At 37.2% G+C, this 19,926-nt stretch overlaps 3 protein-coding genes across 3 annotated transcripts; 2 read left to right on the top strand and 1 right to left on the bottom strand.

Moving 5' to 3' along the window:
• The first annotated feature begins 376 nt into the window (after positions 1 to 376).
• On the top strand, positions 377 to 3,543 carry LOC113301889 (indole-3-glycerol phosphate synthase, chloroplastic-like). Its single transcript, XM_026550732.1, has 10 exons — positions 377 to 734; positions 864 to 1,106; positions 1,201 to 1,377; positions 1,884 to 1,958; positions 2,078 to 2,122; positions 2,255 to 2,419; positions 2,598 to 2,676; positions 2,903 to 2,985; positions 3,087 to 3,155; positions 3,288 to 3,543. Exons 1-10 carry the CDS (start codon positions 570 to 572, stop codon positions 3,369 to 3,371), a joined length of 1,185 nt encoding a protein of 394 aa, XP_026406517.1. The 5' UTR covers positions 377 to 569; the 3' UTR covers positions 3,372 to 3,543.
• A 911-nt stretch (positions 3,544 to 4,454) lies between these two features.
• Positions 4,455 to 6,209, top strand: LOC113301872 (tryptamine hydroxycinnamoyltransferase 1-like). The gene has a single exon (XM_026550716.1). It carries the CDS (start codon positions 4,630 to 4,632, stop codon positions 5,977 to 5,979), a length of 1,350 nt encoding a protein of 449 aa, XP_026406501.1. The 5' UTR covers positions 4,455 to 4,629; the 3' UTR covers positions 5,980 to 6,209.
• Positions 6,210 to 7,158: 949 nt separating this feature from the next.
• LOC113301866 (pentatricopeptide repeat-containing protein At5g66520-like) lies at positions 7,159 to 9,243 on the bottom strand. The gene has a single exon (XM_026550711.1). It carries the CDS (start codon positions 9,124 to 9,126, stop codon positions 7,204 to 7,206), a length of 1,923 nt encoding a protein of 640 aa, XP_026406496.1. The 5' UTR covers positions 9,127 to 9,243; the 3' UTR covers positions 7,159 to 7,203.
• Between the last annotated feature and the right edge of the window lie 10,683 nt (positions 9,244 to 19,926).

The following is a 19,926-nucleotide window of genomic DNA, read 5'->3' as shown; positions in this document are numbered from 1 at the left end:
TCTATCAAAATGTCTGTTTGATCGACGATCTTTGTTTTGAATCAAAACTAAAATGATGAAAAAAATTCAATGGGTAGAAAAGAGAAGAAGAAGAGGAGGAATGATATGAGGGACATATGTTTAGATTTAGTATAAACGTAAAGGATAATATAGACACTTTACTATTTTAAGACACCCCTTAACCACTTTCAATGGATGGGAATAAAAAGATGGCCCCTAATTCCTTTTGAGTAGCCCCTAAAAATGCTAGGTCAAAAATGCATCAAGTTTATTAGGTCGAGTCAGATCCAAACATTCAAGGAGACCTGAGTCAGACGCCAACTCATATCTGCCATCAAACTGTATAACTACTAGTTAATTGTGGGATCACATGGGATTTTTTTCCCATTAAATTTGTTTCGTAGTTCACATATAGATGATTCACCTCTCTACCAACAAAAAATTCTTTCCTTTTCCGTTTGATTTCTTTGTTTTTATTTGAAATTTCTCAGGACATTGACCTAAAAATCTCTTTCACCAACCTGTCTAAAAATTATAGCGCATTTTCATTTTTGGGCAATCCAATAGTTATGGAAGCAACAACTTCTATTAGAGCAACCACAACTAGGGTTTGTGTTATGAACTCAACCGCTCTGAAATTTAAACAAAACTATCTCTCATTCAGAAAGTCTGTCTTATTAAGATCTCCAATGGATACAAAATCGATCTCTCCAAATTCAATTCGAGCTCAACAGGTTAGTATCTTCATCTTGCTTTGCTTCCCCCAAGATTTAGGGTTTAAGTTTAAATTTGCTGATTGGGATAAAATATATGCATTTTTAATCACAAAATTCTCTATTGTTTTGCTTTTTTGGTATTTGCAGTCCACAGCGACGATTACAGAAACTGATTACAAGAATGCACTCAAAATCAAGGAGTGGGAAGTGGGTAAGTTCCAAGATGAGTTAGCTGCAAGCCAGGGAATTAAAATCAGAAGAAGGCCACCTACAGGACCTCCTTTGAATTATGTTGGTCCATTTGAGTTTAGATTAGCAAATGAAGATGACAATACTCCTCGTGACATCCTAGAGGAAATCGTATGGAACAAGGACAAAGAAGTCTCACTGGTACTTTCCAATCTTGTTTGTACGATACAATTCACTATTTGTCATTGATGATGGATAATTATGTTTTGAATTATTTTAAACTGTTGGGTGGCAGCTAAAAGAGAGAAAGCCTCTAGCTACTCTAAAGAAAGAGCTCGAAAATGCTCCCCCAGTTAGAGATTTTTTGGGCGCTTTGCACAAATCTCATCTGCGGACAGGATTGCCCGCTTTGATAGCTGAAGTGAAAAAGGCTTCTCCAAGCAGAGGGGTATTGAGAAAGGACTTTGATCCGGTAAGTCTGTTTTAGGTTCTTTCTTTTCTTGATTCACTTTTACATTGATTTAATCTCGCTTTATTCCCCATTTCCTTATAAGTCATTGTAAAACCCAATGGCTGTATTCAATCATTGAAACTCTTAGTCCTGTTCATTCCATGAAACTAATCAATCTAAACATGACAAACTCATTGCTGTGAAGAATATAAATTTAGGAGGTCTGATCAGATTTCAACTAGTGACAGATAGGAACTCAGTGGTATGCTTGGTTGATGCATCTTGTCTCAGTTTTCTCATCTAGAACACCTCAAGCGACAAGCATTACTTGAATAGTCATTAGTGATTTTAAAAGTGGACCTCGAACTGGTCACATTTCAATTAGCATGAATATTAGGCTTCACTTGAATCTAATGATAGAACATCCCATCTCTAGTAAATGGCTTCTGGAAATGAAATGATGCAACTTTTGGTTGGTGATGATTATTCTCATCCATAAGATGGGTTTTGGTTTGACCATTGAACAGGTTAAAATAGCTCAGGCATATGAGAAAGGGGGAGCAGCATGCCTCAGTGTTTTGACGGATGAGAAGTACTTCCAGGTATATAATTGTATATTGATTTCATGGATACTTGTTGAAGATTTGCTGGGCTCTGAAATGCGAAAGGTATAGAAGTATCTAATTGTTCTTCCATTTGTTTGGGTTATTGTTATTTGAAGGGAAGTTTTGAAAACCTGGAGAAAATACGCAATGCTGGAGTAAAGGTTTTTGTTACTTAAATCATCACACTTATGTACCCTATCCCTGAGTTCATACTTTTTAAATATATGCCGATATAGTAGTCTGTCCACCCATTGCAAGCTAATAAGTTCACGGTACTTGTGCAACGATTGCAGTGCCCTCTTCTGTGCAAAGAGTTCATCATCGATGCATGGCAAATATACTATGCTCGCACAAAAGGGGCAGATGCAGTACTTTTGATTGCGGCTGTGTTGCCTGATCTTGATATACAATACATGACCAAGATCTGTAAAACTATTGGTTTGGCAGCCTTAGTTGAGGTTTGTGCATTTACTTTCCATTTTAAATTTTATCTTATGATTAACTTGAACTTATTATAGCTTGTGTTGCATCCTTTGGTTAATATATTTTTAATTAATGATGTGTATCGTACAAGTAGACGCGTTCTTTCACTGAATTAACGAACTAAATGTTGTTTGGCCTAATTCTTCTTTCAAGGTTCACGATGAAAAGGAAATGGATCGTGTTCTTGGAATAGAGGGGATTGAACTCGTTGGCATAAACAACCGTAACCTTGGTAAGATGCTATCCACTTTCATCTCTCTCAGAAATTGGCAACCTTTCAAAATTGAAATCTTCCATGCCTTGTCCTCATTGATATTGCTTGATATCTCATTTTTATTATCAACTTACTTTTCGAAGTGTTAGATGGTTATTGACCCTTGCCTCAATACAGAATAAACGTAGAAAGAACACACGCAGCATTCAAAATATTGAGTAATTGTTTTTCTTGTTATCTGCAGGAACATTTGAGGTTGATATTAGTAATACGAGACATCTTTTAGAGGGAGAACGTGGTGAAGTTATCCGTCAAAAAGACATCATTGTAAGAAACTTTGAGATAGCTCATCGCTATCTCCTGTGAAGTCGTAGATGTTGATTGAACAAATTTGTTTTATGACACTTGTTCTTTTGGTCATACTGCAGGTAGTTGGGGAATCAGGGTTGTTTACTCCAAGTGATATTGCTTATGTACAAGATGCTGGGGTTAAAGCGGTAAGCCCTCTAAAACACTTCAATATCGCTGAAGAGTTTTCTTTCTTATTTTTCCCAAACCACTTATTACTCTATGGCTGGGTTTGTTTGCTTTACATGTAGCATAATTCAAATCTTGATATTCATTTGCAGGTACTGGTTGGGGAGTCGATTGTGAAACAAGATGATCCAGGGAAAGGAATAAGTGGACTGTTTGGTAAAGACATATCGCCATAAGCATGATTCAATTTTTTCATTTTCCCTTTGTCTACGACAAACACTGTTGTATGTTGTTTACTAGCACTGCCATGAATAAAATTGAGTTTTTTCCCAGAAAACACTGAAATGTTTTTTATTTCTTAATAATTTAATGAAACCAGAAACAAGGGAATGACGATTATAAAAATTCCATGAATGTTAAAATCAAAATGATCTTTCAAGGAACCAACCTTCAGTACGATGGATTGCTATCTTTTGTTGTGCATACGATGAACCAACCTTCGTATGCACCAAGAAATATGACCAGACTCCAGGCCTGGCGCTGGAATACTATTCAGGCGAATCAGGCCTAAGGCAGGGATATTGAGATACGTGGGATTAAAATTTTAAAAAATATGTATGTCATTTTTCATACTTTAACAGTTTAAAACTTAATTCAGATTTCGTTTTAAGCTAGGATTTGTCAACATAAATTACCCAGGGGTGGAGCGCCAGTCTAATTTCCCATCTCAAAATTATAGCACGAATTAGCCTAAATAAGCCGGCTGCTGTGGCAGTATTTTAATCGTTTTACTTGGTGTTTGTTTCTTGACCGGTGGAGCACTTTACTCCCATCACCAAGTTGGTTCTTCAAGTATAATGTATTTTTTCTGGTGAAAAACCTTTAAATAAAAAATGAAGTAGTAAATATGATTATGGTAATCATGCACCAACCCCCTCATTTGGTCAGGTCAAGCCTTTGTGCTTGCTTACATGTAGATAGTGATGCATCAGCATGAGTCAATCTAATACTTCAGTAGTTCATTCTTCTGACTTTCTTAGCTTCTTCTCACCTATATACAAAGTCATCCTTTGGTTGGTCCACAAACACCACTCTGAATTTCGAAAAAAAGAAAGACACTAATTGTGGAAAGGAAAAGTAAAAAAGTGAATGGGCTACTAGTAGTAGTACATATGCTGGGTGTGGCCAAGAACATGAATCTGCTTGGAAAGTCTCTAGCATATACAGAAAGAAACACGTGACTGATTAGAAATAAAAATCAAGGTAGGCTGTTAGTGCTCATTTCTTTCTATCCATATCAACATATATATAAACCCGACGGAATGATCTAAAAGAATCACACAACTTCATCCTTTCCTCCTTACCAAACTAAAACAACTTTCATTTCAACTTCCAAGCTTCATATCCATTTCCAAGATCAGTACTCTTCATCCATTCTTAGGTTCCTTACTTTGGTTTTGATTTTTAAACGCAACCTCTCACAATTCCTTAGCAATGGCAATTGGTTTGATTAACAACACCATCTTGAAAGCTGGATCTTCTCTTACATCACTAAGCACGATGCATGATCAATCGGTTAGCTTCCCTACTGATGATGTTGTAATTCCTCTTACAGTCTTTGATAAAGCTGCGTTTGATCTCCATGTAGCTGTTTTATATGCATTTAAACCTCCCATGCCATCAAATGAAGTCTTGAAAGATGCACTCTCCAAAGTTCTTGTTTATTACCCACACTTAGCAGGAAGGTTCATAACTGATGATCTAGGCCGAACTTGTATCATTTTGAACAATGCAGGCGTTCGCATAACCGAAACCTACATCCCCTCAACATTAGCTGAGCAGCTTCCATTCAATCCATCGAAAGATGTTAGCCATCTTCTTCCACCCGTTGAAGGAGTTGAAGAGTTGTTCCAAATTCAACTCAACCGTTACGCATGCGGTGGTCTAGTCATCGGTGAAACTTCTCATCACCGTGTTGCGGATGGTCAATCCATGAGTTCTTTCTTTGTAGCATGGGCTAGAATGGTCAGAGGTTTCGACATAGATACACTTCCTTATCACGATAGATTTGCTGTTTCTCAACCTAGAAGCCCACCTAATGTTGAATTCGACCATCCGTCCATCGAGTTCAAAAAGACTGTTGTCAATCCAGACATCACTCCAGTCTTTTCCTCCATTGAAACTTTGATCATCAACTATTCAACTGATTTCATTAACAAGCTCAAAGCTAAGGTTCTTGGTGAAAATAGTAACCCACACAGAAGATACAGTACTTTTGAATGTTTACTTTCTCATACGTGGAAGAAAGTGACCCAAGCTAGAGGACTTGACTTAGAAGAGTCAACACAAGTTAGAGTTGCTGTAAATGGAAGAGCAAGAATCAAACCAGCAGTACCAATGGAGTATTTCGGCAATTTAGTACTGTGGGCTTATCCAACTTTGAAAGTGAAGGAATTGTTGCACGAGAGTCATTCATATGTTGCAAAAGCAATCCATGATGAGGTTATTCGTGTAGATAGTAGGTATTTCAAATCCTTTATCGATTTCGGAGCCTCAACAGATGTTGGAAATACTGAAGGTGAGGAACTTGAAGCAACAGCACCAGAATTTGGAAACACACTGTGCCCGAATTTGGAAGTGGACAGTTGGTTGAGATTCCAGTTTCATGATCTTGATTTTGGTGGTGGAAGTCCCTGTGCCTTTTTTCCACCCAACATTCCGGTTGAAGGTTTAATAATTTTCTTGCCTACATGCAGTGAAGATGGCGGGGTTGATGTGGTGATTTCGCTTTTACCTGAACATGTGCCTCTCTTTAGACAAATTTCCCACTCGATGGATGACTAGCTACAGTCTCCTAACTTAACCTTATAAACAAACTGAAGGTTGTTTATGTATGTTTAGTAGTGATTAAATTGTTCAAGGTAAATTATTTTCTTAATTCTTGTAAAGCTGTGTTATTATATATGTAAAATCGCATATATACTTGTAATAAACTTATCAAAATAAGGTATAGTTTGATTGTATTCTTTAATCTCTCAGTGAAATGAAATGAAATGTATTTACTTGAATTTGAAACTTTTGGTGTCAACAAATGGAGTATAATAATTATGTGGGGATATCAGATCAAACCATAATTGAATCATGTATAAGATGGTTTGGCCAAGATGTGATTTCTGCAATAGTGAAATGAATCAACTGAAGACATTATGCACATGATCCCGGATGCTAATGAGTTGCAGTTCTACTTTAATAATTTAGGCATTCAGAATAGCATGTGTTCAAGAAACATCCCTTTACATCTATATTCCTTTATTTATTTAGGAAAATATCTTCTCATAAGAATGAGACATGTAAAAAATATTTGCAAACTACTGCAGTATGTTGTGTAGTGGCAGCTGAGTGGAAGGGGAAACGTGAAATTCATTTGTAATGTCTTTGTAAAGCGCATTGCATCAAGTTTTTTTATGTCAATGTACATAGGCTTTTTTGGTTCTAAGAAAATAAATATTGTTCCACTAAATTATTATTATAATGTAATAACGGAAGAGTGGATTCTCCATTCACCTCCACTTATCCACACTATGATGACCGGAGACATCGACCCCAAAAGACTGCTTCTGCTTTCTTTCTTTCCACTGAAAATTGAAACCCCAAAGGGGAAATGGAGTATATGTCATATCACTTGCGAACTTAATGACCCCCAGAACTCAGTAGAGTTAACGAGTGGTTTTACATTTATTCTCTTATCCCCTGGATAAGTGGATATCAATGATACCGATACGCTGCCAACTGGTTGGCTGCTTTTCAAGGGTTCAGCGCTGCAGCTGACCACTGGATTGGAATAATTACAAGGATTTGGTACGGTGATGGGTGGTATACTCTTTAAGTAAGCTGAGGATTTCAGGTACAAGATGAAAAGCCAGAACTAGTAGAGATAAAAATCCCATTAAATTACCCAGGTCCCAGAGTTTGAACTCTAGATATAGATGTTTGAAAAAGTTGAAATTCAGCCGTGATAAACAAATATTTCACATTTACAGCAATATGGAATTGGGTTCAAAAACTTCCCTACCAGTAGTCTCGGCAAGAACACAACCCATTTTTAAAACAATGGAATCTGTTTCTATCGCGCACTACTATCTCTCGATCAACAATATCTGATATTAATTTTAAAGCTGAATGACAGTCTTCGCAAACGCGGAGGTTTTTCATGATTCTTATAGTCGTTCCGGGAGGTGTTTTCATAAGTCCAAACATTGTCGCTAGTTTCTCGCTATGACGATACAAAACTTGCACTTTGTTCTCTTCTCCATCCATGTCTAGCAATACAACTTTAGTATTTGGAATGTATCCTCTTGGCTTCATTTGTGTGAGTAATTCATCCCATTTCTGATATATCTCCTCAGCTTGAGGGTGATTTCCATCCCCAGCCACAAACTCGTGAACTTCACCGTTAACCGTCACTGTACTCCATCCAGGCGTTTTCTTCACTCCGCGATCTTTCATTAACCTCCTTACTCTAGCTGTCTCTTCCCATCTCCCTTTCTCTGCATAGATGTTTGAAAGAACCACGTAGTATCCATCATTAAGTGGGTCTAAAACTTGGAGATGTTTGATTGCTTCTTCTGCTAATTTGATATTCTTGTGTACTCTGCATCCACCAAGTAGAGCGCCCCAAACAACTCCATTAGCCTTTATTGGCATGTTCTTGATAAACTCGTGTGCTTCTGAAAGTAACCCTGAGCGACTTAAGAGATCAACCATGCACCCATAGTGCTCAAGTTCTGGGGTTATTCCGTAATCCCTAGTCATGCTGGTGAAGAATTCACGACCCTCTGCTATCAATCCCATGTGACTACAAGCGTGTAAAAGACCGACAAAGGTGACAGCATTAGGCCGAATGCCTATCCTAGTCATCTTTGAGAAAAGCTTTAAAGCTTCTTCTCCTTCCCCATGCATTGCAAGGCCACCTATCATGGCAGACCAAGATACAATTGTCCGTTCTTCCATCTCATCGAAAACACTCCTGGCAATCTCTAAACAACCACATTTTATGTACATATCGATTAATGTATTGCACACGCGCACATTCTTCCTATATCCACATTTATCCAAGTATTCATGAATACGGCGACCAAGATCCAACGTGCCCAAATCTGCACAAGCAGCAAGCACAGCGACGACGGTCACCTCATTAGGACTTTCCCCAGCTTCTTCCATCTGTTTAAAAAGCTCAACAGCTTCCTTGGGTTTGCCACACTGTACATAACCAGCAATCATGGCCGTCCAGGACCTAACACTTTTATCAGGCATCTGATCAAACAGCTCTTGTGCCTTATCTATCTCATTCAACTTCGTCAATTGAGTTATCAAGATATTCCAAGTTACACTATCTCGTCTAGGCATTTTCTCAAACAACTTCCTAGCATCATTAATTGCACCACCCTTTGCATACATATGAACAATCGTATTTTGAAGGAACAAATCTGATTGATAACCAAGTTTCAAAACCAACCCATGAACAATTCTTCCATTATGAAGATCTAATAAGATCGAACAAGCCTTGAGAACAAAAGAACAAGTAAATGTGTCTGGGCAAAGATTAGATTGCCTTAACCGATAAAAGAAATGAATTGCGTCAATTGGAGACTCACTTTCAGCATAAGTCTTCAAACAAGAATTCCATATAAAAGTTTCATTCTTTTCGACGCGCTCGAATATTGTACGGGCATAATCAAAACTCGGTGAGAGAGCACATATAGATGCGATTCGAGTTACAGGTAAAATAGAATAGTCTTTGTTGGTTTTGATTATGTAGGAATGAAGTTGTTTGAGTTCAAAGACAGTATTGAAATTGTCAAGAAGATCTTTTGGTGTTGGAGTTAGTGTTTCTGTTGGTGAAGAAGATGATTTCAAGTTTTTTCTTTGAATTTGATTTGGTTTCGGTAATGGAGGAATATGAACAGAAGATAAGGAAAATGAAGAAATCATTTCTCAACTTTGCATCAAGATATCAGTCGAACATCTCAACTTCAACGGTCATTCGAAAATTGGGTATTATCATGCAACCCTCGCAAGCTTAGGATACCTTATCGGCTTGGGTCCCTTTGGAGCCTTTGGGTACCTATTGGAATACTCGTACGAAGGGGTGAACAAAAAGTCTGCAACCACCCATTTCACGTGCATCCGTCCGTAAGATTATAAGTGAAACTCAATTCGCAAGATCTATAGGTCGGACATGGGTGGAATTCTCAAATCCGCACTTTTAATGGTTTGGTTACGGTTGGACTTTGAATGTTAACACAACGTGACTCCTTGTTATACACGGCAGTCCTGTATATTTGGAAATCCCTGTATATTAGGAAATTGTGTTTATTTAGGAAACATAGTATCTTAACTCCCAAGTTAGTTATGCATATATATATATATATATATATATGCATTAAGTCTCTGTATATTGTACAAGTTGAAATAATATTAAGAAACGTTTTCTATTCAAGTCTATTATCTTCTCAACCGTGTTCTCTTCCAACCAACCTAAATAATACATAGTTCTAGCTTGGTATCAGTAGGTTAGCCGATCCTACTCAGTTATGACAGAATCATCAACCATCTCATCTACAACCTCTTCTACAGTATCTGCTATAATTAACTCTACCATGTCTTCAATGCAATCTTCTATGTCTTCTCTTCAGTTCTCTCAACCACATCACATGATCACTGTGAAGCTAGATGACACCAATTACTCCTTATGGCGTGCTCAATTTCTTCCTTTTCTTCAGGGACATGACTTGGATGGTTATGTCACAGGTACAACTCCATTCCCTCCAACAACTCTTGCTGATGATCTCCCAAACCCTGCCTATCTTTCCTGGAGAAAACATGATAAACTCTTAGTTAGTTGGCTGTTTTCTTCTCTTACCCCGGCTGCTTTTCGTCATGTACATCGATTAACAACGTCTAAAGAAATCTGGTTGTCTCTTGAATCTCTTTATGGCTCTAAATCTGATGCTCAAGTTCATCATCTTCACTGTGAACTACGAGCATTACGGAAAGGTTCCCAAACTATGCGTCAGTACATAGACCGTGCCCGTGATCTTGTGGACAGCTTAGCAGCAGCAGATACCATTGTCACAGACAAAGAGTTTCGTCACTGTCTCTTAGCTGGCTTGGACAGTACCTATGATGCTATTGTCACATCATTAACCACCACTATGAGTTCGCTGTCTGTTGAAGATTTTATCACTTTTCTCCTGACGTTTGAACTACGTATTGATCAACAGACAAAGCTTTCCAACTCTCAACCAGTTGCTAATCTTGCTGCCCAGAATCGACAGTCCTCGTTTACTTCTTTTTCATCATCTGGATCATCTTCAGCACCCAACTCTCAGTTATCTTCTTTTCGTCCTACTGGTAACAACAGAAATCAGAATCAACATGGGCCTGTTTCATCTCATCCTGTTCGTTTTCAGAATCAACGTGGGCCTGCTTCACCTGACAATCACCGTGGGCCTGTGAACTCTGATTCTTCTTCTACTCGCTGTCAACTTTGTGGGCGTAAAAATCATGAGGCCCAAGACTGCTGGAACCGATATGACAAGAGTTTTCGACCACCTAGGCGTCAACCACCATCCTCTGCACCTCGGGCTTATGCTGCTTATGGACCTGGGCTCTCATCATCACCTTCTTGGACGCCTGACAGTGGTGCAACAGATCACATTACCAATGATTTCTCTCGTCTTCAATTTCCTACTGAGTATACTGGTCCTGATCAAATTCAGATGGGTAATGGTTCTTCTATACCAATTTCTAATGTTGGTTCCTCTATTTTAGGGACTCCCAACCGTAAGTTGCAGCTTCGTAATGTCCTCTTTGCACCCAAAATCTCTCATAATCTCTTATCTGTTTCTCGTTTCACTACTGATAACAATGTCTTATTTGAATTTCATCCAAATTTTTGTCTTGTGAAGGATCGATGTACCGGGAAGGTTCTTCTTCGCGGCATTAGGAAGGGTGGTCTCTATCAACTTGATGTTTCATCTCCAATTCCTCAGGATTACATAGGAGAACGTGCTAGTTTACAAGCCTGGCATGCTAGAATGGGTCATCCAATGATACGCACAGTTCGCAAAGTTATTTCTCAGTTTTCTCTTCCGGTTTCAAATCAAACTATCAGTTTTTGTACTTTTTGTCATGAGCATAAAAGTCATAAATTACCCTTTCAATCCAGTACAACAGTTTATTTGAATCCATTAGATTTAATTCTCTCCGATGTGTGGGGACCTTCTCATATTTTATCTAATGAAGGATATAAATATTATGTTATATTCATTGATGCATATAGTCGTTTTACTTGGATGTTTCCTATGTCTCAAAAATCTGATGTTTTCTCTATATTTTTCTTATTTCAAAAGCATGTTGAAAATCTTTTTAGTCGAAAGATAAAAATATTTCAATCTGATAATGCTGCTGAATATCGCAAACTCACTCCACGTCTCCAAGAACTTGGAATTTTTCATCGTTTTTCATGTCCACACACTTCTGAACAAAATGGTTTGGTTGAACGTCGTCATCGTCATATTCGTGAAACTGGTCTTACTATTCTTAACATGGCCTCTGTGCCGTCTTCATATTGGTATGACTCCTTTTACACTGCCTGTTATTTGATGAATCGTGTCCCTTCGACTTCTGTTAATAATTCTTCTCCATATGAAGCTCTTTTTGGTATTCCGCCTGATTACACTTCTCTTCGTGTTTTTGGATGTTTATGTTATCCTCACTTGCGTCCGTATCGGTCTCATAAGATGGATGCTTTATCTTCTCCCTGTGTTTTTATTGGCTATAGCCCCTCTCATAAGGGTTATAAGTGTCTTCATATTCCTACGGGTCGAATATACACCAGTCGACATGTTGTTTTTGATGAGACTACCTTTCCCTTTGCATCCGCGTCATCACCTTCACCGTCGTCGACTCCTTCACAGGTAACTCTTCCTTGTCTGTTATTCACAATATTCCAACGTCATCAGTATCTGTCAATCATGAAACGTCTCCAGCTAATCATGAGCCGCCAGAAACCTTTTCTCGTCAACCACCTGATGTTTCTTCACAACCAACAACATCCTTCTCTAATCATCATCCGTCACCCGCTGTCTCTCATCATCAGTCGTCACCTGCTGTCTCTAATCATCAGTCGTCACCTGCTGTTACCTCTCAGCCGACAGCATCTGTCTCTCATCATCAGCCGCCAGTCTCTGTCTCTAATCATCAGCCGTCATCTGCCACTATTCTTCCGCCGCTGCCATCACTCTCTGACGTTTGTCAGAGACAGTTACCGACAACAACTGATGTTGTAGATTCAGTGTCTCCTGTTCCTGATTCGTATGACTCTCAGTTGTTGTTGCCGACTTCTTCTGCTACACTAAACTTCGTTCCGACGTCTACTACTGCTGTTACGTCTGTACCTTCAACAGATTCTTCTCCTGTCACACACCCGATGACTACAAGAGCTAGAGATGGTATTTTCAAACCAAATTCACGCTATGCTCTCATCTGTGATTCAGTTCTTGAACCGTCTTGTATTTCTCAAGCTCATAAGGACCCTGAATGGCGTACATCATCCGACGATGAGGTCAATGCATTACTCCGAAATGGTACTTGGTCCTTAGTCCCATATCATCCTTCTATGAATGTTATTGGTTGTAAGTGGTTTTTTCGAATCAAGCGTAATCCAGATGGTACCATTGCACGTCGTAAGTCTCGTTTAGTTGCCAAAGGATACAATCAACAAGAAGGAATTGATTACTCTGAAACATTTAGTCCGGTTGTTAAACCATGCACTATACGCATTATTATTACATTAGCTTTGTCCTCCAATTGGCCCATTCATCAACTTGATGTGCAGAATGCTTTTCTTCATGGAGAACTTCAAGAAGAAGTCTACATGAAACAACCTCCAGGTTATGTTGATTCTCGTTTTCCTACACATGTTTGCAAATTACATAGTTCTCTTTATGGACTTAAACAGGCTCCTCGTGCGTGGTATCACAGACTTAGCAATTTTTTGTTGCAAATCGGTTTTGTTACTTCCAAGTGTGATTCGTCCTTGTTTATTTATACTGGGACTCATGGTGTGATCTATTTGTTGGTGTATGTGGATGATATCATTTTCACTGGCTCTAGTACTACAGGTATTACCTCTATTCTCACTCGCTTGCAGCAAGAATTTTCAATTAAAGATCTTGGTCAATTATCCTATTTTCTTGGGATTGAGGCACTTCGTACTTCTTCGGGGCTTTTTCTCTCGCAACAACGTTATGCTCAAGATCTTCTTATTCGAGTCAAAATGGATGGCGTCAAACCTATTACTACTCCGCTGAGCACTTCTAGTGATGTTTCTTCTGATCGTAGTACTTTATTAACGGATGCTACTGAATATCGTAGCATTGTTGGAGCTTTGCAATATTTAACTTTTACTCGTCCGGATCTTGCGTTTGCTGTCAATAAGGTTTGTCAATTTATGCATGCTCCTACAGAATTTCACTGGGGATTAGTCAAACGTATTCTTCGTTACCTCAAGCACACAAGTACGTTTGGTATACTCCTTAAGCCATCTCCTTCTCTACAACTATCTTTCAGTGCATATACTGATTCTGATTGGGCTGGTTCTCTTGATGATCGTCGTTATACAAGTGTATATTGTGTTTACTTGGGTGGTAACATTATTTCTTGGAGTGCTCGTAAACAAAAGACTGTTTCTCGTTCTAGTACTGAAGCTGAATATCGAGGACTTGCTATTGCTACCGCCGAAATTATGTGGATTCAGTCACTTATTTCTGAGCTTCGTATATCCACACGCTCTCCTCCCATATTATGGTGTGACAATCTTGGTGCAACTTATCTCACAGTTAATCCTATATTTCATGCTCGGATGAAACATATAGAAATTGATTATCACTTTGTTCGTGATCAAGTAGCTTCCAAACTTCTTGATGTCCGTTTTATATCCTCTAAGGATCAAATTGCGGACATATTTACAAAATCACTTTCTAATGATCGGTTTTCTCTTTTAAGGTACAAGCTTACGGTTCAAGATAACCCGTTACGCTTGCGGGAGGGTGTTAACACAACGTGACTCCTTGTTATACACGGCAGTCCTGTACATTTGGAAATCCCTGTATATTAGGAAATTGTGTTTATTTAGGAAAGATAGTATCTTAACTCCCAAGTTAGTTATGCATATATATATGCATTGAGTCTCTGTATATTGTACAAGTTGAAATAATATTAAGAAACGTTTTCTATTCAAGTCTATTATCTTCTCAACCGTGTTCTCTTCCAACCAACCTAAATAATACATAGTTCTAGCTTTGAATTCCGCGGATTCACCCGCATCGTATGATAATATTGTAAGTCAAATTTAGTTCTGTTTAACCCACAATTTTCCTTTCACCTTTTGTCTATGTTGTTAAGCGACCTGTTTGATTTGACCTGGCTATATGAGATTCCTTCGATTATATCATGCATGTCTCTAGTCTGGACTCTGGAAATTAATAAGAACTTATCATCTGAACGGGAAGCTGTTTCCGCAGAGCTCAAATTATTGACAAGAGAAGTATGTATATCAAGCTACTGATTGTACTTGCTTCCAAAGCTTCGATTTTCTATTAGTTAACGAAATCATTCTTAGGCATCATGATCTGGTCTGGTTGGGTGGCTTAACCCATCAGCATATCTATTGTCCTCTTTGGTGTCATCTGAACTTTATAGTATCGAAGTGCAAGGGTCCTGGTCCTGGTAATTATAGTCTGTGTAGGTTTGAAATTAGCTTATTTTTAATTGGAGTAAAGCGCTGCATCCCAGCCATTTCCTATTTGACAGATGTTGCTCTTCCTAAGTGACAGTTTATTTTGCCTGATGCATCTTTGGTTGATTAAGATGGGTTAATCCGCATCTTTCCTAAGTGACGATTATTGATTACTTGATCAGATTAAGGTATTGTGTAAAATTAGGTTTTGTTTTACCTTTTTTGTTTTTTGGGCTAAATCTGCGGTTAATCCGCATCCGTCTCGTATCACCAGTTGATCCGCGGATGTCAAATCCGCGGGTGATTGGGCGGGACACGTTTGGATTTTTCAAATCCGCAACTTTGACGGATCGGACGTGGGTGATCCCTAATCCTCATCTGTCCGTCCGTTGCACACCCCTACTCGTAGGTAAAAAATAGGAAAAAATATGGTTTGGTCCTTTTTTAGGTGGTCCTATGTCTATTTGGTCATTTCAAAAATCATCTTTTCCATTTGGTCCATAATTATTTAAAAATATTAAAATATCCAAAGTACCATTTCTCTCTCTTATTTTCTTTCCTCCTCACGTGAATGATTTTTCTCTCTCTTCTTTATTTTCTCTACTAATTTCTCTCTTCCTAACTTTAATAAATAAAAACTTAAAAATGAAATATCTCTCAAGATATAAGTCGAAAATTAATAAATTTTATATATTCGGAAAGCCTTCGACGATAACTTTCCAACGAGTACCATTGTCGCTATGTTTCGGAGCTTTTAATTTTTTTCGGTATAATAGTAATTCATTTCCGAGAATGAACACTATTTTTAAACATGGTACTTCATTCTAGTTCTAGCAAATCATTTCGTAAAATGAACTCGTATATACTAGCAATTTATTTTGTACAATAAACTCATAATAGTAGCAGTTAATTTCGTAAAATGAACTCGTATATACTAGATACAGTAGAAACTCTTTTAATTAATACTCGATTATTTAATAAACTCTCTTAAATAATATTTTTGGCCGGTCCCGAGTCGGGGACAACGTGCCAAATTAATAATTCGCTAAAATTATAAGATAATACATTTTTGATTATCTATGTAGACCTCATATGAAATATAAATTAATAATGCATTATATATGTATATTCAATACATTAAAGAGTTACGAAGACTTTTTGAAAAATGATTTAATTGTCTTCTGTTTTTTGCTAAAATCAATATCGCATTGAATTTTATCTCTAATTTTTCTTATCATTGTAAGAATTTTTGGCATTGTTTGCTCATAGATCAGCAAGAAATTATTCAATGTGATTGGCGCTCTAATATCCTCGTTTCGTAAAGAGGGCTATATTGTAGAACTTTCATCATCTTCTTCCACATCTTTATCAGCTCCCATAAAGCTCTCGATTATTCCTTTATCACTCAACAACAGTGTAACTTCATTTTCTTCTGGATAATTTAGGACATCTTCGACATTCATTGAATTGCGATAGCCCAACTTCTCGATCAAATTTTGCAAGTCTTGAGTGATTTCACAGTCAGTATGTTCATCCAAATTGTATAAACTTGTGTTATCAGTTGATCGAAGTTTACAATGATGAAAGCATGATTCCTTGCATCTAAGACATTTATTTTTTCTGGATTTGATGCCCATAATTCATAACCTTCCAAATACCTTTATATCGACGACGATAATGCATTTTAAAAGCTCGTATAATCCCTGTGTCACAAGGTTGAATTTTTTAATTTGTGTTTGGTGGAAAAAAGAACAATTCAACATTTTTGAAGTTGTGTTCGGTTAATTAATATCTCGCTTAATTAATAAATTTCGATTGTCCCGGCAGCATTAATTTATAGAGTTTCTACTGAAATTTTTTGTAGAATAAACTCATAATAGTAGTTCAATTTGAAGAATTAAGTCGTAATGATAGTTCATTATTATAGTTCATATTGAAGAATGAACTCGTGATAGATGTTCTTGATTTCGAATGAACTCATAATATTTGTTCGTATCGTAGGATTGATAACTCATGTTGTAAAATGAACTCATAATAGTAATTAAGAATGGTAGTTCATATTGTAGAATGAACTCGTAATAGTTGTTCATTATGGTAGTTCATTTTATAAAATGAACTCGTAAACGGTAGTTCATATTGTAGAATGAACCCGTGATAGGTGTTCATATTGTATAATGAACTCGTAATAATAGTTCATTATACCAGTTCATTTTGTAGAATGAAGTCGTATGGTAGTTCATTTTGTAGAATGAACTCGTATGTTATTTAATACAAAGAGTTCACTTTTTGGAATGAACTAACTAGCATAATAGTTCATTAAAGTAGTTGATTTTGTTGAAGAACTCGTATAATAGTTCATTAAAGTAGTTCATTTTATAGAATGATAATAATTCATTTTATAGCTAAAAAATAAGGCAAAAATTAAAAGCTCCGAAATATAGCGACAATGGTACTCGTTGGAAAGCTATTGTCGAGGGCTTTCCGAATATATAAAATTTATCATTTTTGGACATATGGTTCAAAAGATATTTAAGTTTTAAGTATTTATTTATTTATTTTTATTAAGAGAGAGAAAAAAGAGAAAAAAAAGGTATTGATGACATCATCCCGCGTGGGTATTGTCCATCCTAGGACCAAACAACAATTTTTTGGACCAAACAACAATTTACATTTTTAAAAAGGACCAAACAGACAGTTGACTGAGTCAACTGAACCAAACTAACTCTAATATATTATTCTTATGACCAATTGGTTTTCTCTACTAAAAAAATATTGGAAAGATTTATAGCCCGACTAAAATGGGGCCTAGGACAATTATTTTGGGGCCTACCAAATTTTCCTTCCCACTCCACCAAATGGCTACGGGGTGCCAAACTTCTCAAAAAGTCTAATTTACCCCCAAATTAATTCCTAAAACTAACCCATATAAATACTAATCCTTACCATTTTCAGCAAAATCCAAAAACCTAAAAACCTAAATCAGAAAAACTTTCTATTTTCATCATAATCTTTCCAAATTCTCAAAATCCTAATAAAAAAAAATAACCATCCTCTTCTCCAACGATCTTCGATCCAACCAAGAAAAAGGTAAATCTCCATCAATCCATTCTAGTATTCGCATTTCTTCATTGATTTACATGTTTAAATCATCGATTTTTGAAAACCAAAATCTCTGATCTTACCCAGAATCGGTTTATGTTGACATATCGAATAAACCGATTTTGGGTTTTGTTCTTCGGCCATGAAGAGCATGCAGAATAATCGGTTTATATGATGAATAACATCGACCGATTTTGTGTCTGAAATCGGAATATGAAAAGACATCACCAGAATCGGTTTATAAGTGTATTGGCATAAACCGATTCTGGGTACTTTTTTATTTTTAACTCCAGGTTTCCACAATCAGATTTTATTTGCTTGTTAATGTACCGACTGTGGAATTGTCCCTTCAGATTCCATTTCATAATCGGTTTTTATATATGTATCACATAAACCGATTGTTTATGTTTGACATTCCTGTGTATTTTGTTATTGAGAACCGGATTACATATGTTTAATTATGTACCGATTGTTAACTTGATTTTTTATTTTTTTTTAGATAGGACTTCGGCCACTTAGCATTTTACTCTCGAGATCTCACCCATGTGGACATTCACAGGGCACACAACCAGTGCCAGAAAGAAGCTTATACAAGTTTGCATATGGGAGTGAGACCCGTCTGGAGAAAGCACTCGCACTGGTAGACAATCTTGCACTGGAAGAGCTTCATGAGGTCATCAGGTTCGCGAGGAGAAGGAGGTGTTAGAGCATAGCTCGGTTGAACCCACCAAGCGTTGGTATGCCAAGTTTGGTTGTCATATTTTAGTGAACCAAAACTCATTTAAAGAGTCGCTTGATTATATACTAGAGTCAGCTTCATATAGGTTAGCTTGAAAGTATTAGGATATGAGACATTACAAGTATTACGTGAAGACTTGAAAAATGCGAAGAAGTACGGAGCTACAACGACAACATCATCCTTCCACTTGAGGTTAGTAATATTTGACTTGAACTGTTTCATTCCCTAACGTATCTTTCAAGTCGTGCATATTGAAAACAAAACTGCGAAGCTATGAATGATTATACTCTAGTTAGACGTAGTATTAAGGAATATAATACGAAGTACAATACTTAGCTTTTGAACTTCGTATATAAGACATCAACATAATAGTTTGAATGCTATTGTGATTATGCATGGGTATGAGGTGAAGATTTCATCCTAGGAAACAATGTTTTACATTCGTTTAAAGGAAGTAAATTCATGAACTTGTTTTGTGAATCGAAAGGGAAGTCGCTAGGCTTATTGGTATTGTTATTCATTACATATCTTTTGAACTACCAATATGTGTGATTAGTATAACCGCTCATGAATTGCTTATGTTCTTGGTAAAACTATTCACAAGGCATGACTTTTGTATTGGTATGACTTTTATTAGTGAAACTGATCTTAAGTAATCACCTGAGATGGTATGATCGATTTAGTTTTATTAGTACCAACTCTAGGCAAAGGGGAACCGATCCTAGTAAGAGGTGCAACCGATCACAAGAGGGGAATCGATCCTTGTAGGAGGTGCAACAAGTTTCTATTTATTGGGAACCGATCATATGAACATGTGTAACACGTTTTTAGATATTGGGAACCGATCCTATGGACATGTGCAACAAATACAAGTTAGATACCATATATATGTGGGAACCAATCCTAGTACCTAGTCAACCGAATTTTGGAAAGCTAGTGTGACTAATTCCAATACCCACATTGAGGTAGAACCGTGAAACCCATGTTTGGTGATTTGATAGGATAATCAATCACATAGTCCTTGGAAGTCGGATGAACCAATTCTAAACTTGTTTGGAAGTGTGGAAAATCGATTCCAAGATTGTAAGTATGAAAGAGGACTTACAAAGTAAAGATGTCGACATACTTTGAACATGTGCAGTAGCGCTTA

This window comes from Papaver somniferum, chromosome 1, assembly GCF_003573695.1.
Source record: "Papaver somniferum cultivar HN1 chromosome 1, ASM357369v1, whole genome shotgun sequence".
NCBI lineage: Eukaryota > Viridiplantae > Streptophyta > Magnoliopsida > Ranunculales > Papaveraceae > Papaver > Papaver somniferum.
The sequence above is the reverse complement of the archived record's forward strand: the minus strand, read 5'-3'. Positions and strand labels throughout refer to the sequence as shown.